A 15520-nucleotide genomic window follows, 5' to 3' on the forward strand; every position below is an offset into this window, starting at 1 on the left:
AGGTAAAAGGGTACGAGGTTCCTCCAGCTCTAATTAATTTTAATCAAACACTTAAGCACCATTTAAAGCAGAGGTGGAAAACCTGCAGCCTTCAGACCACAGGTTCCCCACCCCTGTTCTAGACCTAGATATGTGTTAGGATATAAAGGCAAAAATGAAACAGTCTCTGCCTTCAGGGGAAATTCTGCTGGGAGAATACAAACACAGTTTGTTTAATGCAAGTTTGGGAGTAAATGGGGCAAAGGAGAGATCAGGAGAACATAAGCTGTTTCCTCAAGGAAACACTGTTTTATTTTTGCCTTTACATGCCCAAGAGCCGAGTACAGTGTCTGACACCTAGTAAGTGCTTAATAATTACTTGCTGAATAAATTAATAAACTCAGCGCGTATGCAAGGTGACGGCCAATGGAATGGTGAGGTCAAGAACAGGGAATAAGCAGCTCAGGGTAGTTGAAAAGAGGACTCATAACAAAGTAGGGATGGAAAGGTGGATGGCAGTCAGACAGGGGACAGCTTTTGATGAGGTTAGGTTAAATCAGGAACCACCGAAGTCTTCTGAGCAGGGACTGAAAAGATCGGACTTGCACCCTGATTATTTTGGAAGCTATGCAGAAGGAGGCAGGAGCCGGAAGAGCATGAAGAGGCTATTAACAAGTCCAGAGAAGTGAGGCCGGCAGTGACGAGTGAAGAAGGGCACTAATGCTGGAGACGTTATGGAGGCAGCTGGCAACTAAGTGGATGCCTGCTCCTTTGGGCATAGCAGGAAAATAAATGGCAATCTATCTTCTTTGATGTCATTTCCACTGATGAAATCAAGTCTATGTCTGATGTTGGAACACAGGGCAGTGCCAAGGACTTTGGTGGGGAGAGAAGTTTGCAGAAACTGTGCCAGAAATGGATGCCCAGCTGAGTGTTCACAAGGTTATTCCCCTGGAGAACAGCTGCAGAAGCTGGATGCCACCCTCATGATTCTTGGGCCTGGCCATCAGTAGCACTTGGCTGGTTGTTGGTATTGGTAGCAGGAATGGTGGGCCCCTTCTCCACAAAGGTTAGCTTCAGGGGTCAGGCAGGAAGCAGAGCCAATGAATGGTCTGATCTCTAAATTTATGATCTTATGATTAATAATACAGTATACATTATCAATTAAGTTAATCGAGATTAAATGTTTCCCACACGGTCATCAATGGGAATATTTCTTCTCCAAAAGGTAGATTCTGCCCTGCCATGTAGACACACTCAGGGACAAATGAACAAAAATCTAAGTTTGATAGGATACAGCAAAGTCCTCTGGGAAAGACAGCAGATCAGCAATAAAAGGCAGAAGTCAGCAGCAGATAACTGTGGTGCTGACATAAGCCATATGTGTAATTGATCAATTACTTAAGCACCTAAGGCATTTTTTCCATTAAGAAAACCTAATGCCTTTTACCAAAGTGGTGGCCAAAAGCATTTTTCTCCCTTGATAAATGCTTTTTCATAAATTGTCATCCAGTGCCTGGCACACAGTAAGGCTTATTAATAAAGACTTTATTGTTTATCATTAATAAGACCCCAATACATGATAAGATTAATAAAACACCTAATAAATGCTTTTTCCTTCCTTGTCATCAAGTGCCTGACTCACAGTAAGGCTTACTAATAAGTACTTCATCATAGACCGTTAATAAGAGCCCAGCACATAGTCAGACCTCATAAAACGCTTTTTCCTTCCTTGTCATCAAGTGCCCGGCACACAACAGGGCGCATTAATAAATGCTTTGCCATTTACCACCAGTACAGCTGCCTGGTGCCGGCCGATCCACAGGCTCTTTGCCGCCCCCTCCCCCCGCGGCTCCTTCTGTTTCGGGGTGCACGCCGCGCTCCCCGGACCCTGCCCCGGGCCGGCCTCGCTAGCCCCGGGGGCGCGGCCTGCTCCGGGGCCGGCGGCTCGGCTGGGCCTGGGTCTCGAAGGTCTTGGCGCACGCGCGCGCGCACAGGCGCCGCCGCCGCCTCCCGCCGGCCCGGCCCTAAGCACCCTCCCGGCTCCCGTCGCCGTCCCCGGGAGCGACCGTTGGGAGGCCGCGGGGGGGAGGGGGAGGCGGCGCCCCCGCCCGCCCCCGGCGCACGGCCGCTCCCCTCCCCCTCCCCTCGGCCGCTTCCCCCTCCCTCCCGGCGGCACCTACCCGCCCGCCGCGCTCGCTCCACCGACGCGCTCCGTCTCCCAGAGTAGCGCGGTTTTTTCTGCCTCAGGCGGCTGCTGGGGGCGGGGAGGGGGGGGGCGGCTCCCGGAGGAGGAAGGCGGGTCGGGGGGCGGGGGGATGCTAGGGGCCTGTGTGTTGGGGGGTGGGGGTCAGAGTTCGTGACCCCTCCCTCCGCTCCGCGGTGCGCGTCCCCGCTTGCGCCTGCGCTCTGGAGGGCGAGAAGAGCGGGCGAAACGAGGGAGAAGTAACGTTCTCGCGGGAGGGAGAGAAGAGAAAGGGGGGCGTCTGGGTACGGCTCCGAATCTCCTACCGCCCTCTTTAGTTTCGGAGGGGAACTGCAGCGAGAGGAGCGGTAGATCGGGCTCAGAACTTGGGAGTAGGACAGGGCTGGAGGTTGCGGGTGGGTGGCTGCCCTGCGTGCCAGCTGGTGAGAAGATATTTATAATCTAACTGTTGTTAGGCGCCTGTGGTTTGCAGGGCACAATACTGGTCTCGAGGAGCTTACGTTCCATCAATCAGTGAGCAGTAACTAAATACCAGCTGTGTGCCAGGCCCCGTACAAGCAGGGGATAAAAAAAGAAAAAAGATCCTGCCTTCAAGGAGCTTACATTCTATCAGTAAGTTCATTAAATACTGACTGCGCCAGGCACTGTACAAGATAGGAATATAAAAAGTGGGGAGAAGGGAGGCTTTGCCTTCAGGGAGCTTACATTTTACCTGTGAGCATTCATTATCTACTTTGTAACAGTTACTGTGAGAGGGGACATTCTATCAATCAATCAGTTCAAAATTCTCTTACTTTGTGCCAGGCATTGTACTAGCACTGAGGTTAAAAAAGCAAAAATCAACACAGGCCCTGCCCTCGAGGAGCTTACATTTTATGTGTGAGCATTCATTGTCTACTTTGTAACAATCAGTATGAGAGCAATACATTCTATCAATCAATACCAGCACTGAGATTAAAAAGGCAAAAATTAGCACAGGTCTTTCTCTCAAGGAGCTTACCTTCTGTCAGTAAGCATTAAGTATCTACTGGCTAGGCACTGTACAAGCAGGGGATATAAAGGAAGGAAAAAGGCCTTGCTTTCAAGGAGCTTGCATTCTATCCGTGAGCATTCATTAAGTACCTACTACTGGCTGGACACTGTACAGGCAGGGGAAAGAAAGGGAAAGAAAAGAGAGTTCCAGTCCTTGAGTTTGCATTCTACTGGGACAAGTTTTCATTGTTCAGTCTGTGTCCAACTCTTCATGAACCCATTTGGGGTTTTCTTGGCAGAGATACTAGAGTGCTTTGCCATTTCCTTCTTGAGCTCATTTTACAGATGAGGAAACTGAGGCACACAGGGTTAAGTGACTTGCCCAGGGGTCAAACAGCTAGTAAAGGTCTGAGGCCAGTTTTAAACTCAGAAAGAGGCGTCTTCCTAATTCCATGCCCAGCACTGTGCCACCTAGCTGCCCTGGAACAACAGGTACCCACAGAATAAAATCTAGATAAGGTATTTTAAAAAGGGAGATAGCATTAGGATGACACCTGAGCTTATATATCAAGGAAAAGACTCTATGATAACTGGGTTTTCATTGGCAAATAGAATAAACTGAATGTTTTAGTTTTATTTTTGTTTAGCAAAAAAAAACCACTTTAAAAAAAACTATGTATTCTGAATATCGGCTGCATGAGGCTTTGTCTTGTACAAAATTCAAGTGTGGCTCAGTGTGTACTTATATACCTTCTTCATTCAAATATCTCCTTTCAGAGATTTAGAGTTAGAATCGATCTACCACTCTCGTGCTTAACACAGCACCTGGCACATAGGCACTTAACTGTTTATTGATTGATTGACTCTAGTCGCCTCAATTTTCAGAGGGAATAGAAGGCCAGAGAGATATCTTTCCCAAGGTCACACAGTGAGTAGCACAGGTCAAGATCATGGGCTAAGATTCTGCAGCTCAGTACTCACTTCTGTCCACTCTCAGTTTCACTTTGCCCCTGGGCTTCTTGCAGGCTCCTGGTAGAGCAAGGTTTCTCTTTGATTGGAGCTGTTCTATGTAGTAGCCACAACCTTTTTGTTGAATGCAGACTTTTTTTTCTTCCTTCCTTTAAAAGGTCTGAGGAATTTTACCTACTTTCTCCTTGTGTGTCTCAAGATGCTGATGCAAGAATCAGTCACAATTAAGTGAGTTACTGTTAGCCAGATGGCACGTCCAATCCCTGGTTCTGAAGGTGCTGGCAGGTCTGACATTTCTCCTTTGGAAAACAAGGCTAGTGTCACCCTGAAGGGATTTCTCACTATCTAAATTTGGGGTGGTTCTTAATGAAATACTTCTTTATAAGGGAATTCTTCATGATTTTTCTGTCAAGGCATCTCCTCATACTTAATGAATTCCAGGAGCAGGAGCAAACATGAAATGCTCTGTTTGGCCCTTCATAACCCAGCCCCTTCCTACCTTGCCAGTCTTCTTACACCTTCCATCATACTCTTCAATGCAATGACACTGGACTTCTGGCTGTTCCATGAACTAGACACTACATCTTTTGAGTCCAGGCATTTTTTTCTGGCTTTCCCCTATGTCCAAAATCCTCTCCCTCCTCAGCTCCCACTACTGACCTCACTGGCTTCTGTTAAGTCCCAACTAAAATCCCACCTTCCATAGAAAGCCTTCTCCAGCCCCTCTTAAATCTGGTGCCTTGCCTCTTTGTATGTATCTGTTTGCATGTTGTCTGTCCCATTAGATTGTAAGCTTCTTCAGCATGTGATGTTTAAAAAGGTTCAAGAGACATAATTTCTGGGTAATAGAATTATTTTATTAATAATGCCAGAATGTTTATTAAAGAAGGATGGTCATTTGGCCAGTTTTCTCTTAGACCAAAGACCATCACGGTGGGAGGTGGAGAGGGCAGGGTGTCACTCACAGCTTATATGCCCATTGGAAAAGAGGTGTTCCAGAGGGTAGCAGTCAACTCTAATTAATGAGAATGAATTAATGAGAGAATGAATATTACAATGAGGGGCTGACCTATGAATTTTGATTATGTCATTTACTTCTAAGTTACTCCCAGCCTTGGGCAATGTATTAAAATAATTTATCCCCACCCAAACCTGAGAAGAAGAAAATGGCTTCCCTACCTGAGTAGAGTCTGAATCCAATTTCATTATCACAGCCTGAACTTTTAAAATCAGGACTTTAGTAAAAAGAGGGGAAAATGCTGGACCTCCCCAAATCATTGGTTATTAATCTTTTCTCTTAAGATCAAGGATTATCTTTTGCATCCCCAGAGCTTAGAACAGTGCTTGGCACACAGTTAGCACTTAATAAATGTTTATTGATTGATTGGTTTACCTAAATAACAGTTTGGAAAAGTGTGGTTTGTATACAATTGTCAACAAACCATTTAGAAGCATGGATCTACACCTTGAAGAGACCTCCCAGGTCTTCTAGCCCTACCCCTTCATTCTACAGATGAGGAAAATGAGAGTCAGGGAAATAAGAAAAAGTGGAAGAGGCTAGTCTCAGAAGAGGGATCCGAATCCAAGTCTTCTCAACTTCCAAGCCAGTGCCTTTTCCACTGTACCAGGCATTTTCACCCCAGGGGAGGGAACCAGTCAGATCTGTCTTTTGCTGCCCTCCATGAGCTTATGAAGGAGGTAAAAATAGTACATTAGAAGAAGGTAAGTGTATAGGAGAGGCTCAAAGTGCTTTCTAAGCTGTGGGAGAGGAAATTAAGTGGCAGGACTGCTTGGGAAGGGAACAAAAGGGGATGATTTCAAAAGAGATGACACTTAAATTGGGTCTTAAAGAATGAGAATTATTTCAAAAGAGGGAGTAGAAGGTGAAGAAGGAGACTGCTCCCCAGGTCAAGGGATGACATAAAAGCCCTGAGTTGAGTGATCAATGAGTTGGTGATTTAGCTGGGCAAAGCCTAGAAAAGGGAGCAGAGCAAAAAAAGGCTAGAAAGGGAAGCTGGAGACCAGCCATGAGAGGCTAAGATTAGATGTTATTCTGTAGGTAATGGAGAAGCAACCACTGAAAGCTTTTGAGCAGGAAGGAAACATAATTAAAGGTGGGCTTTCTAGGAAGGATTGGAATGGATTAGGGAAAGAAATGAGAGACTTTTTTGTAGGCTATTGCAAGGATCTAAGTGAAAAATAATAATAGTAAGAACTAAGGAAGCTACAGTGAGAATGTATGTGTGTATCTATACATATGTGTATGCGTATGCAGCAAGGTGGTTGTTGTTGTTTGTCCTTTATTTTCAAAGACGACCATGATATCAGGAAGATGATGCCATGACATGCAAGTGAATTGGATTGAAGTGAGGCAGAGCTGTGCAAAGTCATCAGCCTCACTGTCTCCTCCACAGTCATCTGGGTCCAGTGGCCAGATATAGATCAGGATGACAGGAGATGGCCCATGCAGCAAGGTATCCAGAGAGAGACAGAGAAAGCAATATATTTCCAGAAAGTCAAGCTATGATCCCAGCCTTGACTACTATGTCACCTGAGACCCTACAGAGATAGCTCAACATCCCCACAGTCCTCTTGAGGGGAGCCACCCTTATGGAGAAGCCCACTATCCTACTACCACCATCACCAGCTAACCAATCACCATCAAAGGGACCCTGGGAGTAGTAGCACCCATCAGACCACTGGCCCAGCTTCAGGTCTGCCCATGAACTCATCAACCAGGGAAACTCAATGCCTGGGATGAAAGAGCCAGCCTTCCTTCACCAATGGCTGACAAATTGCCACTTGCAAGAACAGAGATGGCATGTGCCAGGCAAGTCAAATTATGGCCACCGCCTCTCTTCTGGTCCTGATGGAGGTAGCCCAGGACACCAAACCCAAAAGCCTTAGGAACAGCAGTGCCTCCGAGATCACAGGCTCTGCATCCAGCCTCGCCCCCACAGCCATTATCCAGAGAAGCAACTCACGCCTGGGCAACTAATTCTGCAGGGGCTTCAGACCCCCTCTGCAACCCCCCTCCCCCAGCAATCTAGACGACTCGTTAAAAGAAAATTCTCACTACCTGGGTCATTAGCGTTGTCAAATGTATCCAATGTTATCAGAATGTCCAAGAAGAAAGAATCCTACAAAAGTTGGTTCCTAATCAGGGCAGGCAGGCCAGCTTTAGAATGACGACAGCTTAAATAATTTGTTAAATAAAAAGACTCCAACATAACCGATATAAACATCAATCTTGTGGATTTATTTGTACAAATATACATATTGACATTATTTACAGTGACTTTCAGTTATTTATAAGGGATCTCTATTTCTATCTGGACAATACAGAACAAAACCAAACTTTCTGGGTAAAATGTTTCTAAGAAACAGCCTTTCAAAAGGCTTCGGGAGAAAATGAGTATTAATGGTTACTAAATTGTCTCAAATGCAGTGGCAATTTCATCTCCTCAAGATTTGATGCTGTATTTTGACTGTCCCTTAGATTGAACTCCCTAGTGTCTTTTTCTTACAAAAAAAAAATCTACTAGTAAGGCAATGTTTCTTTTGTTAAAAAGAAGCGAATGTCCACATGAGCTTTCCTTGAGAAGGTGAGAAGGACATAAAGCCCCAGGAAAATGTGCTTTCATAACCTTTTTCGGACCAGAGAAGCATCTCTGAGCAAATTCATACCTCTAGCAGCAGAGTTACCAAGAAGGCGCCCATTTCTCAGATACTGTGATCTGCCTACCTATCAGTGGAAACCTATGTCCATATTTGACTATAGTTACTGTAAATAAAGGGCTGAGAGAACTAAATATTATGATCTCAAATCTTATCCAGCAATTAAAGATAACTAAAATCAACCCCAATACTTCCATCTAATCTATGCTACATTAGCACTTCCCTTCTAAACTAATTGCTGTATTTGGTGAGAGGCAGCCTGTTCACTCTGGAAGACCTGGGTCCTCCTGGGTAAATCATTCATAACCTCCCAGAAGCCCAGGAAACTTTCTTAAGTGGTGGAGCAGGCTTGGATCTCTGAATTGGAAGGAGGAAATTCCTTGCTGGGAGCTCTCCATATGGATGAAAATCACAGTGTCTAGTTTTTTGCTTTTTAAATATAGTGTAGGAGGCCTTCTCCACTCCTGAATTTATGACTCATGATCAAGTTCTGCCAACCCAAATTCCTTCAGCAAAAATAATAATACTTTGTTTTACTGAAACCTATGAATTCATAGCAAGGGTACAGTGGAGAGCAAGCCATTCTACAGATTACAGCCATTGGCTCTTAAAAAGCACTGGGTAAAAACGATTTGGGGGGAGGGTGGAAACACTCTGGCTAGAAAAACCAGAAGGCTCTTTTCAGAAACAAATCCAGTTCCTTTGGGCAGTAAACTCCAGTTTTCAAATGGAAATGAATTCTACCAGCTCAAAACTTCATTCACACCTTCTTGTGAATTAGAGAGCAAAGGGGAAGCGAGGTTTAATTGATTGGATCCAGGAAAAGGAAGGAGAAACTTTTCAAGTGTGGAACAGAGATTTGAGCAGAGATAATTGGAGGGAGTGAGGAGTATGGAGGAGGGAGGAAAGGGAGGGGAAGAATGAAGTGAGGGAAGGATTCAAAAAGGAGGTGCTAAGGGGAAGAATGAAGTGAGGGAAGAATTCAAAAAGGAGGTGCTAAGGGTCAAAAGGCAAAATTAGCCATTTTGATCTTTGCAGCAAGAATATGCTAACAGGTGGGGGGGTATCCGGGCTAAAATATCTGGCTGGTTCAGAAAGCTGCAAATTCTGGTTTCTTCCAATTCAGCCAAGCCTCCTCATTTCAGCCCCTGTCTCTCAAGCCACTTAACGGGAAGAGGGATGGGAGTTGTGATTTCAAGGGCATAAGGAACTCCCAGCCAAGGAAATTCTCCCTACCAATGCAGGTTGGCACCTTCAATTTAGAGTTAAAAAACTGCCTGGCGCAATGAGAGATTACGTGACTTATCCAGGTTCACTCAGCCAGTATATGTCAGAAACTGGACTTGAACCTAGAAGACTCTTCTAGGCTCATCATTTACACACTGTGTAAGCTTAGGTAGGTCTACCTCTCTGAACCTCAGTTTCTTCATCTGTGCAATGAGAGGTTTGGACTGAATGACCTCTAATGTCCCTTCCATCTCTGGGATCATTGAAGGTATCCCAGAGTTCTTAGTGAAGTTCAAAGCTCTTTAAGCTAAGACATCTAATCTCTCTGTTCTGTTCCAGACACTGCAGAATGCTGGGGTTTGCTGCATTTTTCCTTCTAGACCCAGTCAGCCAATTTCACATGCACTCCAAAATTTCTGCTGGCTTAATTTTTTTTTTAATGACCTGACACCAACATTATTTTACAGTGATAATTAGGACCTTGGGTGACCTTGAGTCACCCAAGTAAGTAGAGAACTAAGGAAAAGCAGAAGCAATGAAATACATCACACAGGAGAGATCAAAGACAAAACTTGTAGGGGGGATTAAACTGAGTTCTCTCACAACCCACACATAGCAGGAAGCTATCAGAACCCCGATTCAAGCATGAACGTCCCTGGCAGCATCTCATAAATGTTTGACAAATAATTAAGGAATGTGGTTGAGCAAATTTAGGGGGTTGGGGAGGGAATGTATTTCTTGTTTTAAAAATTCAGATTCCAGCAGCTGTTTGAAGAAGACAGGGCCTCACTGACAAGAAGGTTAAATGACTGAAACCGTTTAATGTAGAGCCAAAGCATGGGGGAGGATGAACCAGTCAGGAATTGGAGAATCCTTTGGAGGGTAAGAAGGGAAAAAACAAACCCAATCTCTCAGAGGGCAAGGGAAAAGAACATTCATGACCCTTCACCCCAAACATTGCCTTCTGACTTTACTTTATGCTGCTGTCCACCTGTGGGAGTTTTGTCACAGACAACTTATTCCACAAGCCTTGGATTAAAAAAATAATAGAAGGTACAGCAGGGAGCATGTTGGATTTGAAGTCCCAGGGTCTGGGTTCAAATCTTGACTATGTCACTTATCTGAGAGATTTGCTCTGCCTCAATTTCCTTATCTATAAAATGGAAGGATTGGACTACAAGACTTTAAAAGTCTTTTATGGCACTAGATTTATAATTGTATGACATAAACATCCACTGTTCCCTCTCTCTCTCTTGATTCCTGCGGTCAACATCTGAGGACATTTAAGGACTTGCTATTCTGGTCTGGCATGTGCTGGAGGTAAAAGGACCTGAAATGTTTGCCTGGCAGGATTCAGGATAGAAGAGCCAGTCCCAGAGGTCAATCAGGGGTGCTCCACAAGCAAAGGCAGAGGAAAGGGACCCCAGAACATGCTGAGATACAGCAAAAGGTAAAAAAAACTGTTGTCCTGATGAATATCTTCATAAGAAGAAGTGGAAAATTCCCAAGCCTCCTCATGAGATGATTTCAATCAGAATCTTGCTTTAAAGAGAAAAAAGAGGGGGAAATGTTCTCTATAGCATGTGGATCACAGTGACAATTCTGTTTTTTCTTCCCACTAAGTTTCCAAGGGTGGAAGGTGGGGGTTTTGGATATTTCCTAGAAAGGGTCCCAAGGTACTGGTTTTATTTAGTGATGAATTTCTTTTTAGGTATCATATTGAAGGCAGCTAGGTTGTACAGTGGTTAGAGCACCAAGTGAGAGGTTAGGAGGACCTAAGTTCAAATCCAGCCTCAGACACTTACTAGCTGGGTGACCGTGGGCAAGTCACTTAACCCTGTTTGCCTCAATTTCTTCATTTGTAAAATGAGCTGGAGAAGGAAATAGCAAACCACTCCAGTATCTCTGCCAAGAAAACCCCAAATGGGGTTATGAAGAGTTGGACATGACTGAAAAATGACTAAACAACAAAATCATACTGAAAAGTATAAACAAAGTATTTGGGGGGAAAAAAAAGACAGACAAGTTTCAGTGAAGTCTGGCTAAGACTCTGTGCTTTCTTGATATAGTCATTTCAGTTAAATTCATAATTTCTTCAAGGGCCAACGTGAACTTTCATACAATATTTGCTTGAGACACAAACCAAGATCAACCTGGCTTCTGAGTAATTGCCAACCATAATCACTCAAGTACTGTTGGCAACCTGTGTGCATATTTTGCTTTAAATTCTTTAACTCCACCGTCTCTCCTCCTTTGAGAAGTTTTATTGACCCCTTCTGTTTTCACATAAGCCATCTCAGATATACCCCTTTCTTCTTAAGAACTTTCAGGCTCTGGGGGCAGCTAGGTGGCATAGTGGATACAGCACCGACCCTGAAGTCAGGAGGACCTGAGTTCAAATCCGGCCTCAGACCAAACACTTGACACTTACTAGCTGTGTGACCCTGGGCAAGTCACTTAACCCCAATTGCCTAAAAATTAAAAAAAAAGAACTTTCAGGCTCTGAAAAGCCTTTTTTTTTTAATTTAAGAAAAGATTGAAAGCCATGCTGATATTATGCTGTATTAGTTGAGTATGAACCTTATTTTCAAGCCTGTTGGGTTGACTGTTTTTGCACATCTGGTTGGGAAAGCTGTTTTCTAAAGTGTTAACTTCAGACTCCTCATTCTGACTCACAGTTGAATAAGAAAAAATTAGGCTTCTATCCTTTGGCTATCCTGCTTTGATCTTTTATCTCTTCCCCACCAAGAACAGAAGTACAGGACAGGCAGGAGTAATTTTGTTATTTAGATAACTTACTGGAACTTAATCCCAGAGTGTCCCTGAGGTAGAAGCTTGGCTATATGTTGTTGGGATCTTTTTTCCCCCATTATAAAATAGAAAGATATATTTGGGATTACTCTACTGAGACTAAAGTTGCATGTCTTTTTCTTTAATCATTTTAAAATATTCACTATTTCTAAATTAAGCAGCTCACAGAAAACCAATGCTGGCCAACAAACTTTGGATACAAAGAATGTCTGTTGGTCAGAGTGTTATCACTAGAAGTAACAGAAGAAAACGTCACAGGCAATGTCACAATAGTTAACACTATATCACACTTCTGATATGTTATCTATTCTCCTGAAGACAAGGACACTTTGGAATTCAGTGTGAGCCTCAGAAATAATTCTGACCATAAAGTAAACAACAAAAATTTAATAAATAACACTTTGTATGAAAAAAAAATACCCTAACAAGTGTACAATCTCTTTTAAAGAAATATTAACATGACTAAAAGACAATCTCCTAAGTCAGATAAACATACAACTGAGTCGGATTTTCTCTCGGCAGTGCGTGGTTACGTTGACAAAAACCTTTTTACTGCATTTCATGACTTCTGATGAAATTCTAGTCCTCTGGAACCATAAAAAAGAGATGAAACAGATGGTACTACAGCACTGTGCCTTCCTGAAATGCTTCTATCCACCTAATGAAAAGAAAAAAAATACACCCTGAGATATGATTATGTAATTTCTATATCCAGTTACAAGTGAATCACAATAATGAGGATGGAAAGAGCTAACATTTATATAACACACTTTTAATTTTACAAAATGCTTTACAAATAGTGTCTCATGTGAACCTCACAACAACCTGATGTGGTAAATGCTACTGATATTATCCCCATTGTACAGATGAGGAAACTGAGTTTCTGAGGTTACGCTCAAGGTCATATAGATCTTTTAAGTGTCGAAGTTGGGCTTGAACCTACGTCCCCTGACTCTAACTAAGGCATTCAATCCATTAAGTATAGTACTGTCTACTCACATTATATAAACACACACACAACACATGCCTGCCAAAATGACTTTTATAGAGAACTCACACAGGGGAAGCTAGTGCTCACATGGTGGTCAGAAGAAGTGATAGAAGGACACTCTCAAGGTCTCTCTTAAGAACTCTGGACTTGATTATGTGACATGGGAGACACTGGCACAGGACCACCCACTGTGGTGTGCCCTCATCAGAGAAGGTGAGCAAAGCAGAACTGAAACAATTCAAAGGAAACGTAAGATGCACAAATTTAGAGAATCCGCCCCAAATGTTCCCATGGACTATTTGTACCCGACCTGTGGCAGAGCGGTCCAAGCTCATATTGGTTTGATCAGCCACAGGAGGACACACTGTACCTTGACTCCAGCATAGTGATGTCACTTTGGTCCTCCTCGAGAACAAAGGACAACCACCACGACCACATATACAAACACATGCATATGCGCATGCTTGTGCAGACACAGAGTTGCTTTGAATATAATCAGCTTGTAAAATGCAAAAGGCTATTTATTATTTCTGCTCTGCCACTTTCTGTGTGACCTTGGGTAATAAGTCCTTCACCTCTCTGGGCCTAGTCTTCCCTACTGGCAGATCAGGGGTTTGGAAGAGATCTCTAAGTCCCTTCCAGAGACTTAGTCTATGACCTAGTCCATGATCCCAGAAGCACATCCTTCCTTCCCAGGGCATCAACAAAGTCATTTCTATCTTGCTACTATACTAATTTAGGCAAAGGTTGATTTTTTAAAATAAAACTCAGTGTTTACTATCAATAAATGACAGAATGTTATCAATAATTATCAATTCCTGCTTGAATTTTCTTTTGCAATTAATATTTTAGTGTAGATAGTATTTTAAATTCTTTAAATCAGTTTTACTGATTTGGGATGGGATGGCATACATACAGGAAGTATCTGGGAGAAAAGCAATGAGAAGCAATTTGGACAACAGGGCTCAAAGGGTTTTGTGAATGTACAAGAGAAAATCTGACCAACGTATGAGAAAAAACACACTTGAAAAAGTAAAGCCTTGGAATGAGAATCACCAGAACAGCTGGGTGGTACAAAAAAAGAGCGCCAGCCTGGAGTCAGGAGGACCCGAGTTCAAATCCAACCTCAGATACCTGACACTTACTAGCTGTGTGACCACAGGCAAGTCATTCAACCCTGACTGGCTCGCCAAAACAAAACAAAAACAAAACAAAAAAGAAAAAAGAAAAAAAAATAATCCTCTGTATTTAGGGATAGAATGTTACACTTAGCCTCAAGAAGACCTGCATTCAAATCCTACCTTAGTCATTTAACCTATAAAAAAGGGGTGGGTACAAATGTGATCACCTAAAAGCCCTTTGCGAACCTTAAAACATTACAGCAACTTGAACTTACATGTTCAGAAATGCATTCAAATTGGGAGTATTTATTTTTACTGCTTTGTTTTTTTAACCAAGGCATCCAGATGTAGTGGAAAGAGTGATGGAGATGAAAGTGGTGATATCTGTGATCCCTCCTACTGAGGAGGCTGAGGCTATGGGTCTCTTGAGCTTGGAGTTCTCAGCTGCAGTAGGGCTAAAACTGATTGGGTTATCTATACTAAATTCGTCATCCAAATAGCGAGCAGAGAGGAAAGGAAAGAAGGAGAGAAAAAAATGAAACCCCTCTGGGCTAGGAATTAGGAAGCCCTGAGTTCAAATCCTGCCCCATATTCTTACTAGCTTTGTGACCCTGGGCAAGTCACTTAAACTCTCTCTGCCTCTATATCCTCATCTATAAAATGGGGATAATAATAGTACTAATCTGTTACATTAAAATAACATCAGCGACTCCATTTTGCCCTTATCCACAACTTTGTGAAGTTAAGTTTCAACTTCTTGGAAGTTGTCCAATTTTGGAGAATTCACAAGATTACTCCAAACTGTGATCTGACTTAAGGAATAAGACAAAACTACCCCTCTCTCCCTCTCATCGTCTCCCAATCCCCTCCATCAACAAGAAACCAGGTGTCTCAATCCCTAGTATCTTGTTTTTCTTGCTTTTCACTCCCTCCAAATTGTACATTAACTGTAGAAACTGATGGTCAGTGTCCTTGGCCACTGAGGGCCTTGGACCCAGTCTGTCTCTGCAACTGCATGTGTTGCTAAATAAATGGTTGTCTGGATGTAACTACTCAGTTTCTTTATTCCACTTTAACAGCTATGGCGACCGCAAAGGGGCTGAGACTTCAAAACTCCATGTGACAACTGGACCTTCAGCTGAAGGAAGACCCTAGAGTGCTCAGATGAGATTTCCATCCTCAGACCTCCATGTCCTCTGAACCACATCCAGATAGTTATCTCCTTAGAGCTGACTGGTCCTCTAACGAAGGTGCCGTGGGTACTGGCTCTAATAACAGAATGGACACCCACGTAGGGAAGTTCTCATTGCACTGGAAACAGGGGAGATTCCTCATTCAGAAGGGCATGACGAAGAATGGAGCTCTCAAATTATGCAAAGACTGGTCTACGATATGTAAAAATCTTAGTAAGTCCCAAATTTGGCCTGAAGAAGGGACTTGCAATTACTACAAATTAAAGGCTTTACGACTGCTTTTAGAACATTGTATGCACAGACTTTTTAATTCCATATGTCTGTCTTATCCTGTTGTCTGTGTTTTGTGTCTTGTAATCCAACTAGCTTCTTC

The 15520-nt window shown here is 43.2% G+C and overlaps 2 protein-coding genes across 2 annotated transcripts in view; both read right to left on the minus strand.

The window, feature by feature from the left end:
- NR2C1 (nuclear receptor subfamily 2 group C member 1) overlaps positions 1-2275 on the minus strand; it is an 80730-nt gene extending 78455 nt beyond the window's left edge. Inside the window, exon 1 of the mRNA XM_021006473.2 lies at positions 2163-2275. The gene's annotated coding sequence lies outside the window, so the exon portion shown is untranslated. The remainder of the gene's footprint in view (positions 1-2162) is intronic.
- Positions 2276-7364: 5089 nt separating this feature from the next.
- FGD6 (FYVE, RhoGEF and PH domain containing 6) overlaps positions 7365-15520 on the minus strand; it is a 181341-nt gene continuing 173185 nt past the window's right edge. Inside the window, 1 exon segment of the mRNA XM_021006466.2 lies at positions 7365-12500. Coding sequence (XP_020862125.1) covers positions 12464-12500 — 37 coding nt within the window. The 3' untranslated portion in view covers positions 7365-12463.

This window comes from Phascolarctos cinereus, unplaced genomic scaffold (assembly GCF_003287225.1).
Source record: "Phascolarctos cinereus isolate Bilbo 61053 unplaced genomic scaffold, phaCin_HiC Scaffold_1;HRSCAF=81, whole genome shotgun sequence".
NCBI lineage: Eukaryota > Metazoa > Chordata > Mammalia > Diprotodontia > Phascolarctidae > Phascolarctos > Phascolarctos cinereus.